General features: G+C 36.9%; 8 protein-coding genes across 10 annotated transcripts; 5 read left to right on the top strand and 3 right to left on the bottom strand.

Moving 5' to 3' along the window:
• Window positions 1-1042: 1042 nt before the first annotated feature.
• On the bottom strand, window positions 1043-3595 carry LOC117785575 (mitochondrial-processing peptidase subunit alpha). The gene is made up of 6 exons (XM_034623660.1): window positions 3402-3595; window positions 2927-3308; window positions 2445-2861; window positions 2242-2382; window positions 1682-2186; window positions 1043-1624 (listed from the first exon to the last, which is right to left on the bottom strand). The coding sequence occupies exons 1-6, from the start codon at window positions 3452-3454 to the stop codon at window positions 1455-1457; spliced, it is 1668 nt and encodes a 555-aa protein (XP_034479551.1). The 5' UTR covers window positions 3455-3595; the 3' UTR covers window positions 1043-1454.
• A 152-nt stretch (window positions 3596-3747) lies between these two features.
• On the bottom strand, window positions 3748-4178 carry LOC117785589. Its single transcript, XM_034623682.1, has one exon. The coding sequence runs from the start codon at window positions 4080-4082 to the stop codon at window positions 3780-3782; it is 303 nt and encodes a 100-aa protein (XP_034479573.1). The 5' UTR covers window positions 4083-4178; the 3' UTR covers window positions 3748-3779.
• A 396-nt stretch (window positions 4179-4574) lies between these two features.
• LOC117785584 (protein lifeguard 1) lies at window positions 4575-6505 on the top strand. Its single transcript, XM_034623676.1, has 3 exons — window positions 4575-4722; window positions 5135-5424; window positions 5494-6505. The coding sequence occupies exons 1-3, from the start codon at window positions 4674-4676 to the stop codon at window positions 6091-6093; spliced, it is 939 nt and encodes a 312-aa protein (XP_034479567.1). The 5' UTR covers window positions 4575-4673; the 3' UTR covers window positions 6094-6505.
• Window positions 6506-6696: 191 nt separating this feature from the next.
• Window positions 6697-21810, bottom strand: LOC117785582. 3 transcript variants are annotated; one of them, XM_034623671.1, is made up of 4 exons: window positions 21573-21810; window positions 20366-20793; window positions 11096-11954; window positions 6697-7423 (listed from the first exon to the last, which is right to left on the bottom strand). In XM_034623671.1, the coding sequence occupies exons 2-4, from the start codon at window positions 20507-20509 to the stop codon at window positions 7170-7172; spliced, it is 1257 nt and encodes a 418-aa protein (XP_034479562.1). In that variant the 5' UTR covers window positions 20510-20793; window positions 21573-21810; the 3' UTR covers window positions 6697-7169. The 3 variants fall into 3 exon arrangements, with proteins under 3 accessions (XP_034479562.1, XP_034479563.1, XP_034479564.1); XM_034623672.1 differs by having other exon boundaries at window positions 21579-21810; XM_034623673.1 differs by having other exon boundaries at window positions 21595-21810.
• LOC117785748 lies at window positions 7645-9679 on the top strand. The gene is made up of 4 exons (XM_034623962.1): window positions 7645-7738; window positions 7803-7930; window positions 8986-9225; window positions 9281-9679. The coding sequence occupies exons 1-4, from the start codon at window positions 7723-7725 to the stop codon at window positions 9677-9679; spliced, it is 783 nt and encodes a 260-aa protein (XP_034479853.1). The 5' UTR covers window positions 7645-7722.
• LOC117785587 (calmodulin-beta) lies at window positions 13483-14339 on the top strand. Its single transcript, XM_034623680.1, has one exon. The coding sequence runs from the start codon at window positions 13646-13648 to the stop codon at window positions 14099-14101; it is 456 nt and encodes a 151-aa protein (XP_034479571.1). The 5' UTR covers window positions 13483-13645; the 3' UTR covers window positions 14102-14339.
• On the top strand, window positions 14755-15299 carry LOC117785588 (neo-calmodulin). Its single transcript, XM_034623681.1, has one exon. The coding sequence runs from the start codon at window positions 14802-14804 to the stop codon at window positions 15246-15248; it is 447 nt and encodes a 148-aa protein (XP_034479572.1). The 5' UTR covers window positions 14755-14801; the 3' UTR covers window positions 15249-15299.
• An 847-nt stretch (window positions 21811-22657) lies between the features above and the next one.
• Window positions 22658-25739, top strand: LOC117785574 (protein lethal(2)denticleless). The gene is made up of 2 exons (XM_034623659.1): window positions 22658-22842; window positions 23129-25739. Exons 1-2 carry the CDS (start codon window positions 22800-22802, stop codon window positions 25390-25392), a joined length of 2307 nt encoding a protein of 768 aa, XP_034479550.1. The 5' UTR covers window positions 22658-22799; the 3' UTR covers window positions 25393-25739.
• The last annotated feature ends 573 nt before the right edge of the window (window positions 25740-26312 follow it).

The following is a 26312-nucleotide window of genomic DNA, read 5'->3' as shown; positions in this document are numbered from 1 at the left end:
CGAGACGGATAAACCGGAATTATTCAAACCCAAAAAAAACAGATTCATGTACAACGGTCATCCATCATCCAATTTTCCATACATACCCCTTGACATTATTTCAATAACTTTGACCTCTCATAACTTCATCAAAAATTAACCGACTTTCAAGCGGAATGTCATTTTGATCATGATTTGGTCTCTAAATTGATTCTGTATTTAAATTTTTGTCATCTTAAAAATTTGATAATTTTCGATTCTAAGCCATCTATGATCCAATTTTCCATACATACCCCTTGACATTTTTTCAATAACTTTGATCTCTCATAACTTCATCAAAAATTAACCGATTTTCAACCGGAATGTCATTTTGATCATGATTTGGCCTCTGAAATGATTCTGCATTTAAATTATTATCATCTAGAAAATTTGATATTTTTTCGATTCTGAGCCAATTATTATCCAATTTTCCATACCTACCCCTTGACATTTTTTCAATAACTTTGATCTCTCATAACTTCATCAAAAATTAACCGATTTTCAAGCGGAATGTCATTTTGATCATGATTTGGCCTCTAAATTGATTCTGCTTTTAAATTGTTGTCATCTTAAAAATTTGATATTTTTCGATTCTAAGCCATCTATGATCCAATTTTCCATTTTTTTTTACATTTTTTCAAAAACTTTGATCTCTCATAACTTCATCAAAAAATAACCGATTTTCAAGCGGAATGTAATTTTCCTCATTTTTTGGCCTCTACATTAATTCTGCATTTAAATTTTTATCATCTAGCAAATTTGATATTTTTTCGATCCTAAGCCATCCATCATCCAATTTTCCATAAATACTCCTTTCACAAGTGGTTCTTTAGTACCGTTAAGTACCGGTACTGATACCGAAACCGATAGAAGATAACTGAAATATAACCTTTTACCGAAATAGTTGTTTCGGAGCGTACCGGAACCGAAACAGTAACCTATATTGGCTTCGGTTTTATTCCTTGATACAAAATATAGTCGAACTCCAGTTGCCATTTATATGTGGTATATAAAGCTTTAGTAATGTACTCCATTTCTTTTTAATTATATTTGATACTGGCAGATAACAAATCTTCTTATCAGTATGCCCTAAATATGCTATTTGCTGTGGCAAATAATAACTTAATTAAAACTGGAAAAAGCAGCAGCTTCAGATCATATACAGATCGATTGATTGCACTAGTATAAAATGGTTTTGTTTAGTTCAATTTTATTGAACAACGTTTGGCATTCCAAAAATAAAAGAAAATCGCTTTTACCAAATATAGCTGATCAAATAACAAATCGACAGAAACGAAAGTAAAAGGATCAATTTAAATTTTGTATAAGGATTGCAAATTTAAACAAATTTAAATCGATTTGAATGCCCATAGTACAAAATGCAATACGAATTAATTAACGCCTCAATTGGGGTAGGGGAAAGGTTGGTTTTATCGCTACTTAAAGAGCGATAAGCGGCGTCCAAGCGAGCGTCCATTGGAGCTAAGTGCGCTGGTTATGTGCGACATTTCCGGCAGATTCTGGATGTCACCACGTGCAGCCACCGATGGTACGGAGCTCAGCAGTCTTTGAGCCACACGCTGAATGTCGGAGGCAGTTACCTTGTCTGCAAATATATAGAATATATATTAAAATATACAGCTAGATTTGATGAATTACTTACCAATCTCATTGATGAAATGTTCCGGACGTTTGCGATAGCCCGTGACCAGCACCTGACGTCCCACATCCTCAAAGACAACGGGTCGGGACTCGAGGTTCATTAACAGCATCGATTGCAGTTGTATTTTGGAGCGCATTAGCTCCTCACGGCCCGGTTCACTGGCCATGTTCATCAGTTCACGCGACAACACCTCGACCATGTCACGTATGTGCTGAGGTGGTGCACTGCCGTGTATGCAGAAGAGGCCGGTGTCCACATAGGCATGGTTGTACGCCGTGGCACTGTACATCCAGTGGTAGCGATTTAACACTTTGGTATAGAGACGGGAATACATGCCCTTGCCGGGACCACCGGCCGAGAAAGAGCCACCGCCGCCCATCATGATGTTTAGCACACACAGTGGCACAAAGTCGGGATCCTGATGGGAGCAGCCTTCAAAGCCGAGCACAACGTGCGCCAGTTCAGGCAGCCCAGCTGCCGCATAGATGGGAATTTCACAATGTTCCTAATTAAACATGGATTTATAGATTTAAAAATGTAAACTATATGACATCCCTTACTTTAACTAAGCCGCCCGTGTACTGTGCCACCGACGTGTCCACCTGCTTGGGACCCAGGTTTGCCATCTCTTCACTCATCCAGATGGCTTCATGTTCCACAAAGTATTTTCTCACATGTTCCACCAGTTCGTCGTGATCCACCTGTCAAGAAATCAACTGAATTAATTTGCCAATAAATAAACTAAGTGGGTCCAGCAGCTTACGCCAACGCCAGCAATGACCATGCGATCCGGCGAGTGATGATACTTCAAGTAGTTCATCAGCACGTTGCGATCGATGTTGTCCAGATTCTGTGGCGGGCATAGCTTTGGTAATCCCAGTGTATTGTCTCTATATGCGGCTGCATGTATCATGTCCATAAGGATTGGCTCCTGCTCGGGCCGCATTCCAAGCGTTTCCAGTTCAAAGCTGACGGCACGACGCGCCAAACTAACTTCCGCCTCGCTGAGGATGGGCCGCAAAGTTACATCAGCCAATAAACGCGTTACAGACTCAAGAGCTCGGCTGTCAATGCTGGCTGCATATATAAGCGTATCACGCGAGCTCTGGCAATCACATATTCCTCCATTCTTCTCCAGCTCTTTGAGTATGGCATCTTTGTTGGGAAAGTTAACCGTAGACTGTGTGAATGAGATTAAGCTCATTAAGATAAATGTTTGATGAGACAACAACACTTTTCACTCACATTGAACGCAAGCTTTTCAAGAAAATGCGATACTCCACTGGGATAGGCCACTTCATAGCGTGGTCCAGAGTCCAGCACGAGGCCAACCGTACAGAATTGTCCGTAACGCGGTTCCGATGCAATGCGCAATCCGTTTATCAGTGTTGTAACCTTTGTGGTCGCACTCTCAGCCAACGGTTCGGCGTAGATAGCGTCTGGCAAATTGGGCAGTGGATCGGTTAGTGGTGGCAAATGCGTAACAATCTCTTTTGACGGCGTGTTTATCTTGTGTGGTCCACCTTCAGTGTTACGCACGCGTCCGGTTATTTGTCCAATCCCCGTACCACTGCCAATTTCATCGCCCCCGACTGCTGTTACTTTCGTTGCGAATCGTCTTGGAAATCTAAGTTAAATAACGAATTAAAAATAATACAATTTTACATTTACCGGGCGCCGTGTTTATCGTAGCCCACACACACACACAAAAGATTCTTACGTGCGCCAAGAGTTTTTTAGCATTTTCAGCATACTGAAGTTGCGCACATTCATGATTTGCAGGTGATTTTGGTGATCTGGCCTTGAGCGTTTTCAACGATATTTACAATTTCAAATGTTGAATTTTGTTGCGTTCAAGAAATTTGTTTCAAAGACATATTTTTGAAGAAAAGAAAATGTTCTTCTTCTTGTCAACTGTCAATTCCAAATGTCAGTCTAGCAGTACAATGCTGCATTTCGATATCGATAAGTCATCAGTGTACAGCGGGAAAATTTTAAAAAGCTAGATACGAAACATTCCGTTTTAGTTCTTTATTTATTAATTAATTTTCATTTGTATTGTGGTACATGTGCATTTATTGTTAAAATTTGCAAAAAATTAATCAAAATTGAAACGGCGCTTTCCGTCAAAACGGTATCCATAGGCAGCAGCATTTTTGGTGTCCACCAGAGCAGGATTTCGATGCTTAAAGAAGCTTCCATGACCGTGCGCTGGCCGAGAAGCACTGTTTGGAATGCCCTCCACTTCGCGAGGATAGAAAGCCTCAAACATTCCCTCAGGTGGAAGACAACATTCTACTATTTTGGTATCATTGGGATCATATGCGTTTACTTTACAAAATTGATATTGTACGCCCAGAAAAATCAACAGTAGATTTAAATATTTCGTAATTACAATCATCTCTGGTTATACACACGTACAGCTCACTTTTACTTTTCGTTTACTAGTTCGTTGCTGGAAGCTAAAACTCGTTTTTTTGAGACAATGCGAATTTAAGCTTGTTTCAGTTGCTGTGGCTCAAATTGTACTGACAACATTTGAAATTGCTGCTCTTGGCTAAAAGCTTTTCATATTCGACTTTTCGCGGTTTGTTTTATAATTAAATAGGTTGGCAGCGCCGCTCACAAGCTGCTTGTGGCAGCACCAGAACAAAAAGTCGTGTATAAGAATTTCGAAAAATGACACGAACGCAATACGAATGAATTTTGCTAAACAGGACTTTAATAATTTCAAAATTTTTGGAAACCAATAGGTCTTCGTAACATGCTCCCTAGCGAATATAATAAATATAGTACTGACTTTTGAAGAAAAGTATCGCAAAACTTTGGTGTAATCTTTAGCCGACACTCTTTTCGAAAAACTCACGTCACGGTACCATCTCTTAAGTTCAGAGAATTGGTCCATTTATCAAAGTAACACGGAGGAGATAAGAGCAAGTTTGCTCTAAGACTCAACTTAAGTCAAAGTTTATCAATAAAGCAAAAATCAAAAATGTCCTATAATCGGATGACAAATCCTGAACACTTGAGCAGCATTGAAAGTAAGTTGCCGACCCAATAAAAGAAGAACTTTCTCATTTTCGAATTTGCGAATGTTGAATGTTGCCAATTGATAAATGTGTACAAAGTGATAAAAATGTACCAATAACTTTTCAATAACCGGTACTTGAATTTCTACATTAATACTGACCAGTTATGATTCAAGATTTTATTTTAAATCAATTTATTCACATAACCGCATAAAATTCTAGGCATTGTAAATAGAATTCAGTTGTAGGTATAGTCATGTATGTATGTATGTATGTTCATATGGTGACTTCGGTTTTTCCGGCGTCAATGACGCATTGTTTATTCGACATATATGTACATTTGTAGATACATTTCAAGACATAAACAATGGATTTTCCGAATTCGAAATTCGAATGAAAGTGGTTAATGGTTATTAAATTTTAGGACCACTTAACAATGGGGAACGTTATCCACCAATTCCACTGCCCGCACCGCAAGGCGGAGCAGAAAGAAAATCTGCGGAAAATATGAATACATCAAATGTAACTGGCATGGACGCTATGAACATGGCGCCAGTCTTGGAGACGGGACATATTATAATGCATAATTCAACTGGATTTATTGTTGCCGGCTCTGGAATGCAGGATAATGCTAGTCTGGAGCCAAAGAATATCATTTTCAATGACCAAAGCATACGGAAGGGTTTCATTCGCAAAGTCTACTTCATTCTCTTGGTAAGGTACAGAGTAAAGATTACAGGGATTATTTAAAATAAATCTATTATTGTTCTTTAACCCTTGCAGGCACAGTTACTGTTTACCTGTGGCATTATAGCCATCTTTACATACCACGAGCCAACCAAGTGGTTTGTCCGAGAAAACCCACAACTGATTATCGCTGCTGTCATCGTTAATCTAGTCGTCCTACTCTCGATGGCTTGCTGTGAATCTGCCAGACGCAGCTTTCCGATCAATTTCGTGTGCCTGGGTCTATTCACGGTTACCATGTCGCTACTGTTGGGAGCTGTGGCCAGCACAATGGATGCCAACATGGTGCTAATGTCTGTGGGAATAACTGCAGTGCTAATCATTGCTTTATCCATATTCGCCATACAGACCAAGTATGATTTTACTGCTTGGCGTGGCGTCCTAATTGCCTGTGTCGTCTGTTTGATAATTCTCGGATTCGCTGGCGGATTTCTACGTTCGACATTTGGCGAGACGGCAATTTCGATTTTTGGTGCCTTGATTGCCAGCTTCCTGCTTATCTACGATACTCAATTGATAATTGGTGGCAATCACAAGTATCAGTTTAGCCCAGAGGATTATATATTTGCTGCTTTAACATTATACGTTGATTGTGTGCGCATACTTCTTTATGTAATGCGTTTTGCCAGAAGGTAAACAGTTGCTTACCAAAAAAAAAAACTCGAATCTTTGAATCGAATTATACACATGATATAACTAAATATATATATATATATATATATATATATATATTGATCATTAAATGTATTCAGGACTCAAACAATGACAACATCTTTCAAGAAACTCCAATAATTGTGAACATTTAAAACAAGATTAATTTAAGCACACAAATTATATAAAACACGGCCATAAAATGGTATGCCAAAATTACAAATTTGAAAATAGCAACGGAAAATTCTTATTAAAATGGATTGTAACTATTTTATCAGACTAAAGGACGCATATTATGCTTATATACTTACAAATATTTTTATGTGTATTTTATGTAATTGTCTTTTAACCATATACTCGAATACGAATAAGAATAAATCGAAAGAGAAATATTAAATACGCATGGTTTTTTTATTGTTGTACTTTTAACTTTATTAAGCTAACATTTTTGGCTCATTTCCTATATATAGTACATTTAGTTTATGTCATTATATTTAGTTAACTGTATTGAATATTTACGAATATGTGTGTTACTATCAAATACAATCACAAAATATATGCATTTATATTATGTACTTTTTTTTTTTTATTTATTTACATGCTAATTCAAAATATTCATACTATATTTAAGAATAGGAGAGCATCAATTATGCAATTACATTCAATTGATACTCAGAAAAATAAGTAAGCAAGGAGAGTTTTTGATTCTGGATAAAAGCTGCTTCTTATCTGGCCTGGCCGTAATAAATAAATAGCACATTTTCTTCTCAATTGATTTGATCTAAGTACTCGGTAACTCTCCCCACAGAATTCACTGAAGATACAACGAATTTATCTCGATATGATTCATATGTATATGTATGTACTTATGTTTATTTAATAATGAAATCGTGTGCTTTTTTATGTATCAAGTGTTATCTTGCCTAAATAATAAAGACTATGTTTATGATGTTTAGTGTAAGCAATTTGCTTGCTTTGATCCAGCGGCTCCTGAGTGTGTATTTACCAATGTAGAAAATGTAACATATGTCATTATCAAATGCATCGGATGATGCATTTTCTCAGTCGTCCGTGAATGGATGATCCGATGTATCGCTGGTGTTTCTACGACGATTCTCCAATATTTTTGTCGCCTGCTCCAATGTCTCCTTGTAGAACATGTTCTCTGCGCCATCACTGGGCAACGAATACTTGGAGTTGTCCAGGCCCAATGTCAAACCCAGCACAATGTTGAAAGCTGATGCATCATAGCCATGACAGCCGGAGTAGCGATAAAGCGGCTTTTTGTTAAACTTGCAGCCATTCGATTGAGCACCTGAAAACAGAATAAAAGGTACACTTAGTAATGTATAGAGCACAGGTTTGGGTTACGGTTAGATAAATCAAATTACTCTGAAACGATCGACCAGATACATATACAGATTGAGCAAATGTTATCACTCAGTTTGTCAATTACTGTCAAGTATAGATAACACGCTAACTGCATTATCAAATTAACGGAATTCTGGTTTAATTTTTACATATTTTATCGGAATGCTCATTTGGTCAGGTTTTTGGTTAAGGTTTGTCAATAATGCCCAACTTAGTTAACAATCGGGCGAATCGTAAACAACAATGGATGCCAAATCAGGTGCCAAAGAACTTTTTTATTTCTAAAAATTATAAATAATTCTATAAATTATCCGTCTACACAGGAGCACAGGACAAAGTCGTACAATGTGAACTATTGTTGGATAATCTTCATGGACGTACACAGGAATTTGATATACTTGATCTAAGAATACGGCGTCAATTTGTGCGTCGTTTCTATTGCTTGCTAATTGTAAGTAGGAAAGTAAAAAAAAAACAATTATAATAAAAATGCTTCTGATAATGCCAATGACAATAACGGTAAGTTTAAATTGAATAAAAATTCCATTTATGATTTTTGCAATGTCAAAACAAATTTATAAAAATGGATATACTAAAGATAATGATAATTTAAAATTACAAGAACACAAGATACCCTTTTACGTATTTTTTAAGTAACGGGTTTAATGACGATGCTTATAATAATTGTAATTACAATTATAATCATTATTTTGATGAATGTCAATGTAAATGATAATTTTAATCATAATTAATGTTAATACGATTCTCATTTTTAATAATCATTATATGCATAGTGATATTGATTATGAATGAAAATTATCTGTCAAGAACCAAATACTGATTCGTTTGTACGGTTGTGGGCAAGGAGTTGACCAACTTCCAACTGTCATAACTTGATCAAAACTGAACCGATTTTCAATCGGAATGTCATTTTGATCATGTTTTGGCCTCTAAATTCATTCTGCATTCAAATTTTGTTCATTTCGAAAATTTAATTATTTTCGACCAAGATTCGATTTCGATGCTAAGGGTCCCCCCTTTGAAATTTCGAAAATTCAAAATTTTAAATCTCAAGTTATTACTTTTAATCAACTCCTTATATCGTATTTAGTATAAAACAACACTTTAAACTTGTTTCTGAGACCTTTCATTTTTTTGTAAAAAATCATGAAGAATTGGATAAAAATTTTGACTTGTAAAGTGACTAACTCCGAGGCCTGACCAATTTCAAACTGTCATAACTTGATCAAAACTCAACCGATTTTCAAGCGGAATGTCATTTTGATCATAATTTGTCCTCTAAATTCAATCTGCATTTAAATATTTTTTGAATCGTTCAAAAAATTTTTTTTCAAAATTATTTCGGGACGTACCGGAACCGAAACCGTAACCTATTTTTGTTTCGGTTTGATTTCCTGGATAAAACTAATGATAATGACAATGCTAATGAAACTCGTAATGATAAAAAAAAATTTTAACAATTAAATCCACTTCTTTTCGTTTTAGTTACAGTTTTCACTGACAATACCCTGCGTGGAAATATGTCTTCTCCATCCAAGACCCTTTATGGAATTACCAATACGTCCCATATATTTCGCATGTCTAATGGTAATATACACCTGGCTATATATCTACCGCAACTGGCGTAGATCTGGGCCTTTCAATTACTTCGTTTATTTGCTGACATCAATCACAACGCCAATTAGTACTACTGTATATTTGATACCCATTGAGCAGACACGTTGGGTACTTAAGACTGCAAAGTTGTTAAGTCAATTGATAACATATATTTATTTTACAGTTACATGCATATCCATTGATGTTGATTACAACAATGTTCGTTCTGGTTTTCTACACTAAACAGCAGAAATTCAAATTTAGCCATGCCATTGGCGTCATCATAATATATTTGACCTTTGGGATGTTCCTGCTGCTGGCCTACTTTATGGGTATATTTTATAAAATACTTGGCTTTTATGCTTGCACCTTGGAGCCATGGTACGTGATCTACGATACGAATCTAATGCTATGCGGTGACCATGGCTATAATCTTCAGCCCAGGGAATATCTATATGCAGTTGGCAATATTCACGCCGATTTGCCAAAATTTTTGTGGACAATAATTAGACATTTTATACTTGGCCCAATTAAGGAATTCATAAAGATTCTACGAAGCACGCGAACAAAACAGATTTGCTAGTTTATTTACAATTTCCATTAATTATGAATAAAGTTTAAGTATTTTCAAAAGTAGTGTTACAAAAATTTCAACCCAACGTGGAGAAATGTGTAATAAAAATAAAAAAAATACACAGTCAGAGTCCTAAAAGCTTTATCATGTTATTTACAAAATATTCTTTCTAGTTGAATTTCAAATAAAGTTAAGGTAATTAAAAAAATTGTATTACAAAGTTTCGACCTTGTGGGTGGAAAATGGGTAGAAAACCGATATAACATAGCTACACTCAGAAAAATTTGCCACCCAAAAATTAGGTACGACCGTACTTGAATTTATACCGTTTCGTTCTTAAAATTTTAAGATTGCAGTGTACTAAAAACCTTTAATTAAGTATGAATCGATCTTAATTTTAGAATTCCGACTTCACATTCCTACGGCAGCTATCCGAAATAGTAGTCCGATTTTATCCAAACTAAATCAGAGTATAAAAGACCATGGAAAATATATAATCCGTGAGTCTCGTAAAAATACCTCCAGAAACAACTGAGATATTTGTACTAAACTAGCTTAAGATTTTTTTGTACTTAAAATAGTTTTTTTCAAGATTGAAAGGAAATTAAAAATAAGATCGTTTCGTACTAAAAACAAGTACGTTTTGGGATATTTCTTTTTCATTGTTGCACCTTAGAATTCTCAACTGCTTATAGCGACGCAAATATGACGTCTAATCAGCTCCTATTCCGAAAGCTCGTTAACCAAGAAAATTCACCATTATTAAATGGTATTTAGTTTTGGTGTTTTGCCTAATTTTAGTACACATACTAGTGCATGTTTTGAGATTAAAGTTAATTAATTATGACACTGTTTTGTACAAGAATGTATGTTTTGAATTTTTACAGACTTTAATTAAACACAAAACGTACGTAAATTATCCCCGAAAAATCTCGTTTTAAGATTTCCATACTTGCGAAAACCGAACTTGAAATAAGATTTTGGATCTCAACTTACGAAATTCCGAGCTTAGACAGCTCTTGAGATCGATTGTTTTTTTTCGATTTTTTTCGGATTTGATTTTGATTTTTTTCTGAGTGTAGTTAATAAATATATAGTTCACTTGCTTTTAAAGCTATAACATGTCAGATTGAAGTTGTGGATTGCCCACAAAGTGCCCAATTAACTGACATGCTTGCTATCATCAGGGAAATGCGCTGCAAATGTTGGTCATTAGTTCTTTTTGGCCATTTGGGGCCACTTGGTCACATAGAGAAGCTTTAAATGTGCTTGTGATTGATCCTTGGAATGAGTGAATCATGCCCAAAATTGGTAACTGAGGCGGGGCAGTGCTATTAGCCTAATATGTGCAAGGGAGTGAGTCTAATAACTAATGACAGACATCACATATATGCTCATAATTGACCATGAGTTGGAATCACTTACCAATTGGATCGATGCATTCCAATGTTAGGGCACATTTAAGCCATGGCAACATGATCTTCTCCTCGACAAACTTGTTGTCCATAAAAAAGATGGCATCCAGATCAACCATACGTAGAAATATAAAATCCTCGGCGTCCGATTCAAAGTAATCGAACATCTTTGGATGTGTGCGTGAGGAGACAGCTGTCGGCGTATTCCAGCCGAGTACGCCGGAGTCATTGACCCGTCGCTGTAGCAACTGCAGCTCCCGCTGGCCACCGCGTATCCTTATATAGTTCTCGGTGAACAACACCGACTTGGCCCGCCTTAAAGCATCCTTTATCACAATCGGGCGATATGCGTGCGTCCGCTGATCGTTGACGAACGAGGGAAACTCGGATAGATCATAGGTGATCACGGCACAGCGACTGCTATTACAGTAGGCACTCAGCGAACGCAGCTGCTCCTCGGACACGCCCAGATCGTAGATCAGCAGATACTCCCCGGGCAACTTGGCCGCAATGTTTTGGGCCAACAATATGGCCGATGCCGCCTGTCCGTCCTGCACATACGTGACTATGGTGAAATTGGCCTTGGTTCCATTGTATGGCGTCGTTATACGTTTGCGTTGATTCCTCTGCTCCTGCTGTTGTTCCAACTCCTGCTGACCAGCTCCATACTCCTGTCCACGCAGCTGTCGCAATTCATTGACCTCTTGACCCGCTCTCTCAGCCGAATTGGGCTTGTCTGTTTGCTGTTGTTGTGCCTTGTGTTGGCTGTCATAATTATTTGTGCTCAGCGGCGATGTGAATCCCAACAACAGCAAATATTTGGGCTCTAACTCGAGCTTTTTGCGTTCCGAGCCAACACGCAAATTCTCCTAAAAAGCAAATAAAAAAATACAAATTAATTCAATTGAGAAAGCTAAACTATTTATAAAATAAAACCATTTTCAGTTTGCTTAAGATATCTAAAAAACAAAATTTCATACCTAAACTTGATTTTCGACCCATCGGTCCTACGGCAGCTATATGATATAGTAGACCGATTTGCACCAATTTCGGTCAGGATGTATAAGACTAGCTATAATGCGTATTCTATTAGATTGGTTACGATATCTCATAAAACAAAAAAGTTTTTTATACTAAGACTTGAATTTTGCTTGATCGGTCCTATGGCAGCTATATGATATAGTGGACCGATTTAAACCAATTTCGGTCAGGATGTATAAGACTAGCTGTAATGCGTATTCTATTAGTTTGGTTACGATATCTCATAAAACAAAAAAGTTTTTTATACTAAGACTTGAATTTCGCTCTATTGGTCCTATGGGAGATATATGATATAGTTAACCGATTTGAACTAACTTCGCTCAGGATTTATAACACTAACTTATATGCATATTCTATCTGTTTAGTTAAAATATCTCATAAAAAAAAAAAGTTTTTCATACTAAAACTTGATTTTCGACCTATCAGTCCTATGGAAGCTATATGATATAGTGATTCGATCGAAAAAACGAAATAAACTTGAACAAGAATGTACCTTATAGTGTCTGCCACGCGCTTGCGTCTTAAAGTCTTGTAAGTTCGTAACTCAAATGCATATAGACAGAATCGAATCTCTCCTACACATGTTAAGAGAAAAACTTGGCAAGTTAGTTAATCAATAATTCACTTTCTCGACTAAACAAATTTCTTGGCCAAGAGCAGAGCACAAAAATGTTGACAGTTTTCTGTTGATTTTGGCAACATATGTGAGAGAACTTACTGTAATGGGGTAGGCGGAATAAATATATTTGTTTGCCACGCCTTGGAGAGGGCAACAAAATTAGTCCCAATGGACGTCATAAACTATTGTTTACAATGGCATGTTTCCGGTTTGGTTGTCAAATTTCTAGTTGCAACAAGGCGTGCCACATGCCGACAAAAGAGTTTGGCCTACCAAACAAATTGTGGCTCAAATAAAAAGAGGAGAAAAGTAAAGCTGCTTTTGAGCCTGGCTGACAGAATCCCACTTTCAATGAATGTTGTCGCCGCAAATCGCATGACAGCTTGAAATACTCTCTCCCCTTCCCACTGCACATATAATTATTAACCCACAGTGTGTCAGGGTCTATAATATATAATATAGACTCTATATACACGTATGTGCTCAACCACATGAAACGTTGCTAAATCAATCCACCATGCGCATTGAAAGTTTATTGAAACTTATTATTTTGAAGGTAAAATGCAATTATAGAAATAAAAAAGATTTTTTTTTTTTTTTTTTTTTTGTAACAAAGGTGTATGTATATTTAATCAAAATTTAAAATTTTATAACAATATAGTTCTCTAGTTTTATGTTTCACCAAAGTCTGGCTTACTCAGACAGAAAATAATTATAGAAGTAAAATATCTATCATGTGTTGAATTATATTAGGATAGTAGGATATGTTTCAAAATTCATGTTAACTTAAAATCTAGTCTATTGTTGCACAAACACTTACACAGAAAACAAACAAAAAAAAAACGTTTATAAAAAATAGCTAAAAATCAAAAAAAATTAATTAAACTTTAAGACACATAAATGGAACAATTAACACAGGATCAATTGGATTGCTTTCAGGAGCTGTTTGACGTTGTCAATAAGGACGGCGATGGCAGCATCACCTCCAAGGAGCTAGAGGTGATGCTAAGAGCATTGGGTGGCACGCCCAGAGAGAGCGAGGTGCAGGATATGATCAATGAGGCGGACAGTGATGGCAATGGAACCCTTGAGATTGATGAATTTGTCGAGGCGCTCTTGAGAAAAATGACTGTCAGTGCCAGTATTGAAGAGTTGCGAGAGGCATTCTTCATTTTCGACAAGGATAAGAATGGTTTCATATCGTCAGCGGAGTTGCGCACACTCTATATAAGCCTGGGCATGCAAATGTGCGATGAGGATATTGACGAGATGATCCGCGAGGCAGATCTTGATATGGATGGGGTCGTGACATTGGATGAGTTCATTTACATGATGACAACCCCTTCGTATAAATAGTTTATATGAAAAACTATGGCCGTGCAACAGATGATCCTTTATATGTGGCATACGTTTAGGGCCAATTTCTCAATAAGCGATCGTTGAATTAAATTCCAATCGAATATTGACAAGTTCGCTCTAAATATCTAAAATAACAAAACAAATACTTTTTTAATTGCAAATTCTTTGTATTAACCTAGGCACTTATATAAGTCCTACGAATTCTGAATAAACGTGGGATAATTTGAGAATTTTATTTGTATAATGACTTAAGAATTTTTAGAACTACCATTAGCTTGTCTAAATTAATTCGATTTTCATTTGGAGCGTCTGCTTGATCATGTTTAAAACTCTTAATTAAATCGTCATTTAAAATTTTTTTTTTTACGGAACTATATTTTTTTTTTAAATCTTCAATTAATCGTTAAGATCGTTGCCAAAATTTTGCAGTTTTCAAACAAAATCTCATGAATCATGTTTTGACCTCGTAATTTTTTTTAACACTTACATACTTACTTGTTAGAAGAATTTGTTTTCAATAATTTGAACATTGACAAGACTTTTTTATAATTTCAGTCAAGTTCTCTTTGAAAAATCTAATTTCAGCAAAAAAATCAGTTGAGAGCATTGAAAACGTCGAGTACACCGTGTAAAAAACAAAAATATACTTTCCGTATTTTGAAAATTTATAGAAAAAGGGTTTTAAATTTAGCGCGTCATGATGGAAGGCTTGAACGACGACATACTGCAAGAGGTACGAGCTGCCTTTCAGGTATTCGATCCCTTGGGTACCGGAAAGATCACCAGCAAGCAGATGGGTGTTGCGATGAGGAATCTTGGACATTTCCCTACGGAAGCCGAGCTATACGATATGATTGATGAAATCGATTTGGATGGCGATGGGGAAATCGACTTTTTCGAGTTTCTGCAGATGATACTCAAGCGCATGGAGGGTCTCAACAAGGATGAGAATCTTATGGCGGCATTCAAGCTCTTTGATCGCGATGAGGATGGTTTTATATCGCCCATCGAGCTGCGCACGGTTATGTATAATCTGGGCGAAAGATGTACCGAGGAGGAGTTCCATGATATGATGAGGGAAATCGATCTCGATAACGATGGTAAAATCAGCTATCAGGAGTTCGTCAATGGTGTTAGGAATTAATTGTTTTAAAATTATAAAAACTCAATAAAATGAAAGCTATATAGAACCCTTAAGTCCTATTCTAATTGGCCATGTGCTGACCGACCTGGCCAGTTTTACCTATTAGCCACATGCTATGTAGCGCCTAAAAGTCGGCAGTATAATTTATATTTCTTTTTTTTTTTTTTGTAATACAACTCGGCACGTGAGTAACAATTTGAATGCGACAATTTGAGTTTGTGTTTGACGCGGCGCGTGACTCAAAATGTTGGCATGTTTCAAGTGGCAGTCGGGGAGGGGCAACGTTACACACACACACACAATACACACAACAACTTGGTCAGCAATTGTATAAACACACAAGAAACGAGAGAAGCAAAAAAAGAAAAGAAAAACAAAAGTAAAACATTGTAGCGTTGGTTTTTTCTGATTGCGATAATTTAAATATTTAAAGAACAAGCTATCGTTTGCCTTGGACTCAAGCTTTGATCGAATTACATTTATAAGCAATTACACTAGCAACAGTGCTAATTGTAAATCGTTGTTCCTGTTCAGTTGTTCAAAGGTAAAGTATTAAATTAATTAAAGGCCTTTTAGACCCTGTATTATATGTTTGACAGAATGTATGTAATAGGCAGAAGGAGGCGTGGCAGACTCTATAAAGTAAATATATACTTGCTTAGGAACAACAGCCAAGTCAATCTATCTCTGTCCGTCTGTCTGTCTGTCTGTCTGTCTGTCTATCTGTCTGTCTGTCTGTCTGTCTGTCTGTCCGTCTGTCCGTCTGCCTGAACGCGTCGATCTCAGAAACCATAAGAGCTAGAGACTTCAAACTTGGTAAGTAGGTTCCTGGATACCATAGGCAGATCAAGTATGTGTTTTTTTTGGGATCGGACTACTATATCACATAGCTGACATAGCAACGATAGTTTGAGAAATAAGTTTTTGTATGAAAAACTTCTTGGTTTTTTGAGAAATGTCAACCAATCTGACACAATATACATCTGGGCTGGTATTATACATCCTAATCAAATTTTGTTCAAATCAGACCACTATATCATATAGCTGCCATAGAGACACTCAGTCGAAAATCAAGTATTTGTGTTAACAAGTTTTTTGTTTTTTGATATATCTGAATCAAACTGATAGAATATAAATTTTAATTGGTGTTATACATCCTGACCGTAGCCCCATGTAGATATCAGTTTCTTTTGAACTGTTTTACTCACTTAGCGATGACTGTATTGTGAAGCCTTTGACCACATTGTAACTAGTGTATTTTTAACAAACTAGATTATGGCGACATTCATTAAATTGCGGTCTATCGAGTTGACAAGTTGAAGGTCCTTCAAGCAGCTGCCTGTCACTGCACTGCACATCACTCATTTCCCCACTCCCCCACTTTGCCTGCATAAATAATCTTTGTTTAGAGCACCAACTGTTGGTACTCACTGTCATGATGGACATTGTGTCAGGCGACAGTCAGTGTGTCTTTTCTTTTCGCCAGGTCATCAGAAGCTCATTTATGCTATATATTAGATTCAATTATTAAACAATATCGAGCGTACTACAGGAATATGACTTGACACGGGGTCAACATCAACCGAGCGATGTGAAAGACAGCGAACTATGCAATTAATTCATGTCACTTGCTGCCAAGGGTCAGTTGATGGGTAGACACTGCAGCTAGCTAGCTTGGATATCAATTAATCTAGATTATGGCCCAGAAATTTCCATAAACTTGCAATGACGCCACTTTACAATTATCGTTAATGCTTTGTTTTCAATTTTAGATATTAGAAATTTCATTTGACAACATCGTAGGCTTGCATAGTTCACCAAAAATTATGACTAACAATGGCATAAAAAAAAGGTTTATGAAACTTATGTAAATGATGTTATGAGTCATGAAATTACGGTGCACATTATCAATAGTATTATAGAGTTATTATATAGTATTTCTACCTTCTTTTCTTTGTGGAATAAATACATCCATATGCACATATTTGACATGTTGTGAAATCTTCTCAAAAAAAGGTTTTAAATTACACAGAATATATTTTTTCTCACATACTTGTATTGAGATTGTAAGCAACGGAACCGTGTAATTGCTGACATTCTGAGAAATATATTATAATACAAACAATTGTGCGCTGGGAAAAAATAAGTTCTCGAAAAGAAAGGCAACCCGCGGCTTTAAACACTTGACGTCACTTTTGATGCAGTTTTCAACGCTGCTGCTGCTGATGATGATGATTGAAATGTATTATTTATCATCAAGATAGAGCGTGAGCAGCTTACGATATAGTCTTGATACTTGACAATATTACAAACACCTTCACTTGAATGCGTTTTGTCAATAATTCGATGCAATAGAGCAGGACGGTAAAAAAATCGCTTCAATTGGCTGAGTGCAAGAGTGTTGAATATTGTATTGAATTTATAAGAGCTCTTGAAGCACAAACACCGTCAATCACCTGCATTCAACTCAGGTATTACAATTGTAACACGAGCGGAGCATTGGACAAACCAGTTATCAAGTCGCAATAGATACAACTGCGTTGTACATATATCTATTAAATACAGACTTAACAAAATACAATGAATTCTCTCTTTCTCTCTGCTGTTGTTTGTGACTTTTGTTTTTAAAACACTGGGAACTAGTTTATTACCTGACAGCATAAGTCTAGCTGTCTAGCTGATTTGGCTTAAACAATCGGCACTCTTGTTTAAATGGTAACTAAACTATATAGTAGGCTAATAGATACCCTGTACCCCAGAGTAAAATATTTTGTACATGTATGTGTATTTTAATACTTTTCTCTCGTTACATTTATTTAACTACAAAAGCTGAAAGAACAAAAATTTTAAATATAAAAAAAAAACCTACACAAATTAAGTTTTTTGTAAAATAAATTAAGAAACTGGCACTTAATAATAATTTTTAACTAATTTTTCTTTTTTTATTAACATATTATAATTGATTTGTTTTCATTCTGTTCATTCATAAAAATAAAAGATTTAAAAATATGTAATAATCTAATTAAATCCCTTAGTTTTATATTTATTAATTTGATATAATTGATTATGTATGCACAAATTATTGCTAAAAGTTATAATACTCTTGTCTTCACTGGTTACAGGGTATTACAAAGTAAATTGCTCCATTTATTTTTTATTTGTTGGCAATATAAGACTTAAAGCTAACCCCACTAAAAATTCAACCAATTAGTCACTGCATTGGAATTTTTTAACAATTCTAAAAAGAGAATAGAGTAACTTTTATTCCACCAAGTAAATGAAACAGCAGGTAATTCTCTCACAATGAGTACGACTTTGCTACGTGTTGTTTTATTTACTTACGGTGTTTCCTACAACATTTTCAGCGACTTATTCACGTGATCGAGTACACTATCAGCCAGAACTTTTGATAAGATTTACCAGATAGTAAAAACAAATACTTAGACTGCTATTATTCAGGTTAGACAGACAATATTGTTGGTAATAGCACTTATCATAGAATATCAAAGGTTTTAAATCTATATATGTTATATAAAACTCCTTGACCTTATTCATTCATTCACTGATTTAGCATTGCACAGGCCAAACCGCTTAAGTTACATAGTTGAAATTTGGACACAATATACCTAAGATAATTTCATCGGGAGATAGGACGTCGTTTTGGGAAATTCGACCTGCAAGTGCGTTAAAATCGAGGTTAAAGTTCGAATTTATTTTGATTTACATATAGCAGTGTTTGGTCAGCCGAAGAATTTAGTAGTATCAAAATTTATTTGCTTCATTAACAAATATTATTCAACTTATTTGTAAATTCAATTGCGTGTCACATTTGGAGTAACTCAAAACCAAGTTGGGCCATAAAGTTGCCTAATGTGAAACCACTGAAAAACATGTAATTCAATATCAATATGTGGACCAGGCCATAAAGCACCTGCCGCAATCTAATTAAAGCAAACAGTAAACGTTTTGGCCACACAAAATTAAGGCAAACAGAGTGGGCCTAATCGTAAAATACACATATGCATATATATATATATACATATATGTATATACATTAAATATCAGATATATGGGCATATGTTTTGTGTAAGCAAAAGAAAATTTTGATTTCGAATTTTCCATGTAAACAGAAAAGTTAAAGGGGTCGCCTCACTGACTGTTTTAGCTTGTTTTGGCTGGTTTTGGCCATTCTCAACTCAATGTCCGGAACTTGAGGACGTGGGCGCACATGCAAATGATGATGGACAGGACGAAAGAAGACAGGGTGGATAAACAAATAGACATTGGCATGCTAGAGCCAAATGATGATATCTTTTGGGTCATTTACTTGTTTGCCTTGGCAATGGGCTTTGCCCAGTTAGCCTCGTATTCGTATCCTCTCCCCTTTTCAAAGCTCTTCAAGTGAAGACTCAGACGTGTTTCAATTTAGCTAAAAGCCTCTGGAAAATGAGTGGAAAATGAGCGGAAAATCAGCATAAATGCTTTTACCATAGATATGTGGCCAGAGTTTAAATGTCTTGTGGGCGTGGCATATGAGTTAATACCTGCAAAGGTCAAGAGCATAAACAAATCATAAAGGCATCAAGTTTAATTTAATTTGAACATTTCAAATGCTACAAGTATAAAAGACTGACTATATAAATTATTGCATTAGTCACAGAAATGTTTAAATTGAATAATGTTTCAATTAAAATTTATAAGATTTGTCACTCTAATACTCGAAATGAATCATATCATATAATCAAGAAAATCCTTTCTGATATTTTTGCCACATCTGTCAATCATTATTGTGGGCCAATTTAATGATAAAAAGTACTTGAAAATGTATTATAAAGATTTGGCCTAGATAATTGATATTCATATATTGTTGAATGAAAATCAAATTAATTTCTATGCATTGGAAATGTTTGCCGAAACGAAAAAAACGTTAAAAGTTGACACGTATTTGTGCTGATAAGAAGAACGTTATCACAACGACAAGAGGCACGCTTAAATATAGTTTTTCGATTTGTTGGCCCTTTTGGCTAGAAACGATAACACAGTTAGTTACAAAACACATGTGTACGTGTACGTGTACGTGTATGTGTGTTAACATAATTTAATAACAAATGACTCACCTGCAGCTCCTTCAACTGTTGATGAGTTTGCACCACGATATGTTTAAAGCTATCGTTCGGTTCGCCAGCGGGTCCAAATGCGATAAATACGATCGTTACGATTATCACACCGATTAATATTATTATCAAATTTTTAGTTCGCATGGCCGCTAAAATCGACTTGGATTTTTTCTTATAAGCAATTTTGCGTGCAAAAATGCGCTTAAGTGTGAGTGACTCCTCCAGTCTGATGGCCGGATCTTCTTCTTCCTTCCCCCAATCGGAAGTTATCAATAGATGTAATTAAAGTATCGTTGGACGAAAGCACTAATCGAAACCATTTTAATTAAATTGTTAACTTTGATCGTAACTCTGTTAATTGTTTTTTAAATTATTGTATTCTTAATAGATATCACTCTTCACATTGTTGCGTATGTAAATTGATCAGCCTGAAAAGCAATTTAATAAAAAAAAGAGATTTATAAATTTGCCATTTCAGACAAATTTCGTTTAATTATTTAAGAATAATTCATTAAACAACAATAATAATAGAAAATCAAATTCTCTGAATGCGAATAAACAAATGTCTGTATATGATACACATTTGTATAATATAGTTTTACCTACAAATGTATATAGTTCATGTAGTAGTTTAATCATGTGAACAAAACGGTCAGCTTTAAAAGTATTTGTACAAGTTATGGGTAATCAATATTATAGTACTGATAACTGAAAAGGAGTGCCCTACAATCTCACATAATAATTTTATTATATTTAGAAGTCATAAAAACTTTATACATGTTATGTTCGCCGACTTTTACAGAGCAGTGTACACTGTACACATGTGTACCTTATCCACCTTTGCGGATAGATTTTATGGCCGACAGCCAATAGCGAATATACCAAGGCGAGCATTTAATGAATAGACAAACTACGGCAAAGGTCTATGACGAATATTATTGTATGCAAATGATAGCGGTTTATTGTTCACTAGACGTTTTAAGTGGCGCTTAACAAAAAAGGTGCCGACAATTTTCAATGCTATTTGTATTGTCGCCTTTTGTTGTTGTTGTTGTTTTTTGTTGTTGCAGTCGCAGTCGCTGCTCCTGCTTGTTTTTAAGGAATGGCCTGAGAATGAAATGCCAATGCCGGCGCAGCCTCCTCAAAAGCGAAAACTTTGATAAGCCGGGTGCTGATTTCACACAGCAACAATAATTAAAACACTCACACTCACTCAAGCATTCGCATACATAAATACATATATACATGTGCAAACTATTGTCGCATGCTTTTACATAATTTGCACTGTTTTTAATTAACTTTCACTTTCTTAGAACAGTGAATAGGCTGTCGGAGCCAATGCTTTTTCTACTAACGACCTCCGACTTTTCAGACACTATATAGCGAAAAAGAACTTTGCAACAGCGATGTTTTTCCGACGCACCTCAAACGAGCGACTTAACTAACTAACATTTATTTACATACTTAACATTTTACTATACTGTTACTAACAGTGAGCACAAACGAAAAACTTACCAGCACTTCTCTTTTAAATTCATAACAGAGCAATGTTGCACTGCTGCCAATTTCTTAAGGAAATAAAAAGCTTTTTCTGTCTGGAAAGTAGCTGAAATTACGATGAAACATAGCTTAAATACTAGTCAACATTGTTATGCACCGGCCGAGTCAAATTTTTGCTAAATCACAAGAAAAAATTTAAGCTCCGCGCGTTTGCAGATGTTAAGTGAGGAGCAAAGTGCTTATGAGGAGTAACGCTGCTTAATTTTATTTCTTAATGTATCAGACATTCTGTTATTAATAAATACTGAATCAGCCCAAGAAAAAGAAGTTACAAATTTAATTTAAAAAAAAATTTCAAAAATATCTACAAAACTCTAACAAAAATTCTTCAAAAATTAAAAAAAATTTAATTTTCAATGTTAAGAAAAATTTAAAATTAGGTGAATTTTCTTAGGTGCAAACAAATTTGCAATTTGGACTGGGTGGCAGCCTTCCGCACCAGTGCTGCCAAGTTATAGCGGCGGTTAGCGATGTTGAAATTTTTAAAAACAATAAATTAATTTTTATATAATCCAAATTTTATTATATATTATCAACAGTGTATCTCAGCGAGATGTAATGGGACTTAAATCAACCAACGAAATGTATTGGGATCTATTCAGTGAACGATTTGTTTTCGGATTCATTCACTGAACTAAATGACCTACAGTCAGGGATTTAGTTCATTCGTTCACTTCAGGGATTAGTTCAATAGATCTTAGTCCGAACGATTGCGATACAACTCTAGTTCCAAACAACATTGCAGCTGCGTCGCTAGCGAAAAAAATATGTGTTAACTGCGCGCACAAACAATTAAAAGAAATAGCTTTTATACCAAATAAAATAGTTAAAAACTCATTTGGAAGGAGTGGATTAAAGCCTTGTAGTATTAATAATGAATATATACAACAAATTACGCAGCAGAGAGCATGGACTTGGTAAGTTAAACGCGTTGCGCGGGAGTTTCATGAATTTTTTGGCGCTCGAATTCCTTTCGCGGTTAATTCGAGCGCCAAAATAATTTAATGAAGATAACGTGTAATTAACGATTTACATATGCATTTAAAGTAGAAGTAATGCAGCCACTATAAAGTACAATGACTTGAAAAACGTAAATGTTGCAAATATCGCAGAGTTTGCGAAAATGGCCAGAAAAGAGAAACTAGAACGTAAACAAAGCCAAGCATTTGACACTAATTTGTTTGTATATTTATATATTTATAGCGAATGATCGAACCTATGACTTTGCACTGAGCCGCCTCTGCGTATCCAAGGAGGACAGCTGGCGTGGCATTGCTCCAGCCAATTACAGTCCGGATTTCAACCCGGAGCCGCCAATATTCTCCGCCAAGTTTGCCAACTGTGACGGCTATAGACACATCTTGGCCATAGCCAATGAGGATGGCAAGATTGCGCTGCAGGACACGACACAGGGCAACCAGGAGCCGGAGGAGCAGTCTCTGAGTGCGCCACAGTGTCATTTTAATGCTGTCTTCGATCTGGAATGGGCGCCAGGACAGATGCGTTTTGTGTCCGCTTCGGGGGATCATACCGCTCGTCTCTGGGAGGTGGCTGGCTCGGGAATCCGTGGTCTCAACTCCTACGTCGGACACACACGCTCCGTGAAAACAGCTGCATTTAAGCGAACGGATCCGGCTGTATTTGCCACTGGTGGTCGAGATGGTGCCATACTCATCTGGGATATACGTGCTAATCTTAATATGGATCTAACGTCACGTGTGGACAATTGCATCTACAGTGGTCACACTGGTGGACCGGGTACGCCTCAATCCCAGCGTAAACAACGCACCCGTACGCCCAAAACATCGAGCAGCAGCAACACATCCAGCAGCATCACAGGATTGGCTTTCCAGGACAATGATACGCTCATCTCTTGTGGCGCCGGCGATGGCGTTATTAAAGTCTGGGATCTGAGGCGGAATTATAGCACATACAAGAAGGAGCCGCTGCCACGTCATAGTTTGCCATATGCCGGACACTCGACCTTCAAGGGCTTCACCAATCTCATTGTGGATGCGGCGGGAACACGTTTGTATGCCAATTGCATGGACAACACCATCTATTGCTACAATCTGGTCTCGTATTCACCCAAGCCACTGGCCAGCTATAAGGGATTACTCAATTCCACGTTCTATATCAAGAGCTGCCTCAGTCCGGATGGCAAGTATCTGCTGAGTGGAAGCAGTGATGAGCGTGCTTATATTTGGAATCTGGAGCATGCGGCTGAGCCGCTGGTGGCACTATCCGGTCACACTGTGGAGGTAACATGCGTGGCTTGGGGCGCCACCCATGATCGTCCCATTGTCACGTGCAGCGATGATGCCCGGCACAAGATCTGGCGCATTGGACCCACACCGGAGTCACTGACCTCCACGGAGTTGGCGGGGCAGTATCGTGGCCAGGCGAGCTATGTGCGTCAGTTTGTGAAGCAGCCAAAGAACGCCACACAACACAAATACAATCTGCGAGATCTAGAGTCCACGCCGCGCTCACTGAAGCGTCTGATGGATCAGAATGAGCGTACACCGAGCTCCGTGGAGAAGGTGGCCACAAAGCGTTCCTTTCTGGACATGCTGGGGGCAGCAAATAGCGATGCCATCATGGAGCAACCGCTGCAGAAACGTATTAAGCCATTGGAGTCCAGAGGACGTCGCTTGTTTGGACCCGCATGCACAGCCAGTCAGCCGTTGGCGTTGCCCGTCATCGGAGAGGAGGAGACCACCATGCCCGGCTGCAATCAGGAGAACAGCGAGGAGATAAACCCGTTGCCCATACCTAATAAATGCCAGCAGTCATCTCCGCTCAGCGAACATCATTTGAATCACATTCCCTACACCTCGCCACCCACAACATCCGCTCAAGCGTCGACGACGGCGACGACAGCAGCAACCAACACTACATCCTCAGCCACAACGCCTCCAGCAATCTCTTCGCTCATCTACTCACCCACCTCGAACTTACCCAACTATGTGCTGGATGGCGAGGCGCCGCATTTGGGCATCATGTCACCCAAACGCAAGGCCAAGGAGAAGGTGGATTGGCTGACCAAAATACGCAAACAGAAGCTCATGTCCAGCAGTCGAACGCCCGTTACGCTCAGCGAGAAGATGAACAGCGAGTTGGAGTCTTCGCCACTTGTGGGCAACTCAGATGTCCTGGCCTCGCCACGCTTGCAGAGTCTGCGCAACTCGGAATGCAGTCCTCGACTGCAGGCGACGCCCAGGAGACGCATCTCGCACACAGATGCAAATGCTGCACATCTGCGGACGCCAACCTCAAGCCGGCGGAACAGTGAGACGACGCTGCTCCGTTTCTTTAGCGTGCAACGCAACAATGGCAGCAACGGAGCTGGCAACGATGCTGTCGAGGATTCAGCAGCTGATCTGGAGCAGCTGAGCGCCATGTCACCGCCAGCGACCAGGACATTAACGCTGCTCACACCCACAACAGCCGTTGGGAGCGACTGACGATGTCGCCTCCTGTCTCCTGCCACCCATTGTCATCCCTGTATCCCAATCCCTCACTAGCTTCTAACTGGACCCTACTTTAAGTAATTAATCTTTATGTATTTTTTAAGTAATCAGTTGATTTTACCTGTGGGAAAATACAGCATCCTATTTTGTCCACGTCTCTGGTTTAGTTTCTTAAGCACACATTTGTACAGTTATAATACAAAAGACTAAATATAATAACTATCTAGAAATATATACATATAAATATTACCTTAAGTTCTCTTCTGACATGCATGTGCTTTTTGGCTGGGTCAACCACAATAACAATGACAATAAAAATTAAATATTTTCTTATGAAACTTTATAACAGGGACCGTTATAACACAACTGTTAAAGGTTTTTAAATAAACTAAATGAAATAACACTTATTTTATTTTATTTTAAAATATGAAATACAGCATTTTTAAATAAAAGTAGCAAAAAAAGAAATCTTTTTGATTTTTAAATAAATATTTTCAAAAATTTTTGGCCATTCATCATATAAAAAATCACATTATCTTCAATTATTCTGAATTTTATTACGTTACTTTTACTTTAAAATAAACGAACGCAACTGTTAAAGGTTTTTAAATAAAATAAATTAAATAACACTTATTTTATTTTAAAATATGAAATACAGCATTTTTAAAAAAAGAAATCTTTTTGATTTAAAAATAAATATTTTCAAAAATTATTGGCCATTCATCATATAAAAAATCACACGATCTTCAAGAATTCTAAAATCAAAAAATTAACAATTAAGTAAAAATTATTTTAAACTAAACAGAATAATTAAAAATGAATTACTAGTTTAACTATTTTCAGAAAAATAGAAACTTTTAAAATTCTTGATTTTCTACGAATAATTGTTGGACCCCTCTATAGAGTGTTAAGAG

Source organism: Drosophila innubila (assembly GCF_004354385.1).
Source record: "Drosophila innubila isolate TH190305 chromosome 2R unlocalized genomic scaffold, UK_Dinn_1.0 1_C_2R, whole genome shotgun sequence".
Lineage (NCBI taxonomy): Eukaryota > Metazoa > Arthropoda > Insecta > Diptera > Drosophilidae > Drosophila > Drosophila innubila.
The sequence above is the reverse complement of the archived record's forward strand: the minus strand, read 5'-3'. Positions and strand labels throughout refer to the sequence as shown.

Bases quoted from the DNA above. Each gene is read 5' to 3' on its own strand.
- LOC117785575 (XM_034623660.1), bottom strand. From the start codon at position 3,454: ATGAATGTGCGCAACTTCAGTATGCTGAAAATGCTAAAAAACTCTTGG. The intron at 3,309-3,401 runs GTAAGAATCTTT...TATTTAACTTAG, and splicing joins CTAAAAAACTCTTGGCGCAC to ATTTCCAAGACGATTCGCAA. The intron at 2,187-2,241 runs GTAAGGGATGTC...ATGTTTAATTAG, and splicing joins ACACGGGCGGCTTAGTTAAA to GAACATTGTGAAATTCCCAT.
- LOC117785589 (XM_034623682.1), bottom strand. From the start codon at position 4,082: ATGATTGTAATTACGAAATATTTAAATCTACTGTTGATTTTTCTGGGC.
- LOC117785584 (XM_034623676.1), top strand. From the start codon at position 4,674: ATGTCCTATAATCGGATGACAAATCCTGAACACTTGAGCAGCATTGAA. The intron at 4,723-5,134 runs GTAAGTTGCCGA...ATTAAATTTTAG, and splicing joins ACACTTGAGCAGCATTGAAA to GACCACTTAACAATGGGGAA. The intron at 5,425-5,493 runs GTAAGGTACAGA...TAACCCTTGCAG, and splicing joins AAGTCTACTTCATTCTCTTG to GCACAGTTACTGTTTACCTG.
- LOC117785748 (XM_034623962.1), top strand. The intron at 7,931-8,985 runs GTAAGTAGGAAA...TTTTCGTTTTAG, and splicing joins GTTTCTATTGCTTGCTAATT to TTACAGTTTTCACTGACAAT. The intron at 9,226-9,280 runs GTACTTAAGACT...TTTATTTTACAG, and splicing joins CCATTGAGCAGACACGTTGG to TTACATGCATATCCATTGAT.
- LOC117785587 (XM_034623680.1), top strand. From the start codon at position 13,646: ATGGAACAATTAACACAGGATCAATTGGATTGCTTTCAGGAGCTGTTT.
- LOC117785588 (XM_034623681.1), top strand. From the start codon at position 14,802: ATGATGGAAGGCTTGAACGACGACATACTGCAAGAGGTACGAGCTGCC.
- LOC117785582 (XM_034623671.1), bottom strand. From the start codon at position 20,509: ATGCGAACTAAAAATTTGATAATAATATTAATCGGTGTGATAATCGTA. The intron at 11,955-20,365 runs GTGAGTCATTTG...TTTGCTTTTTAG, and splicing joins AACAGTTGAAGGAGCTGCAG to GAGAATTTGCGTGTTGGCTC. The intron at 7,424-11,095 runs GTAAGTGATTCC...TTCTGTTTTCAG, and splicing joins GGAATGCATCGATCCAATTG to GTGCTCAATCGAATGGCTGC.
- LOC117785574 (XM_034623659.1), top strand. From the start codon at position 22,800: ATGAATATATACAACAAATTACGCAGCAGAGAGCATGGACTTG. The intron at 22,843-23,128 runs GTAAGTTAAACG...ATATATTTATAG, and splicing joins CAGCAGAGAGCATGGACTTG to CGAATGATCGAACCTATGAC.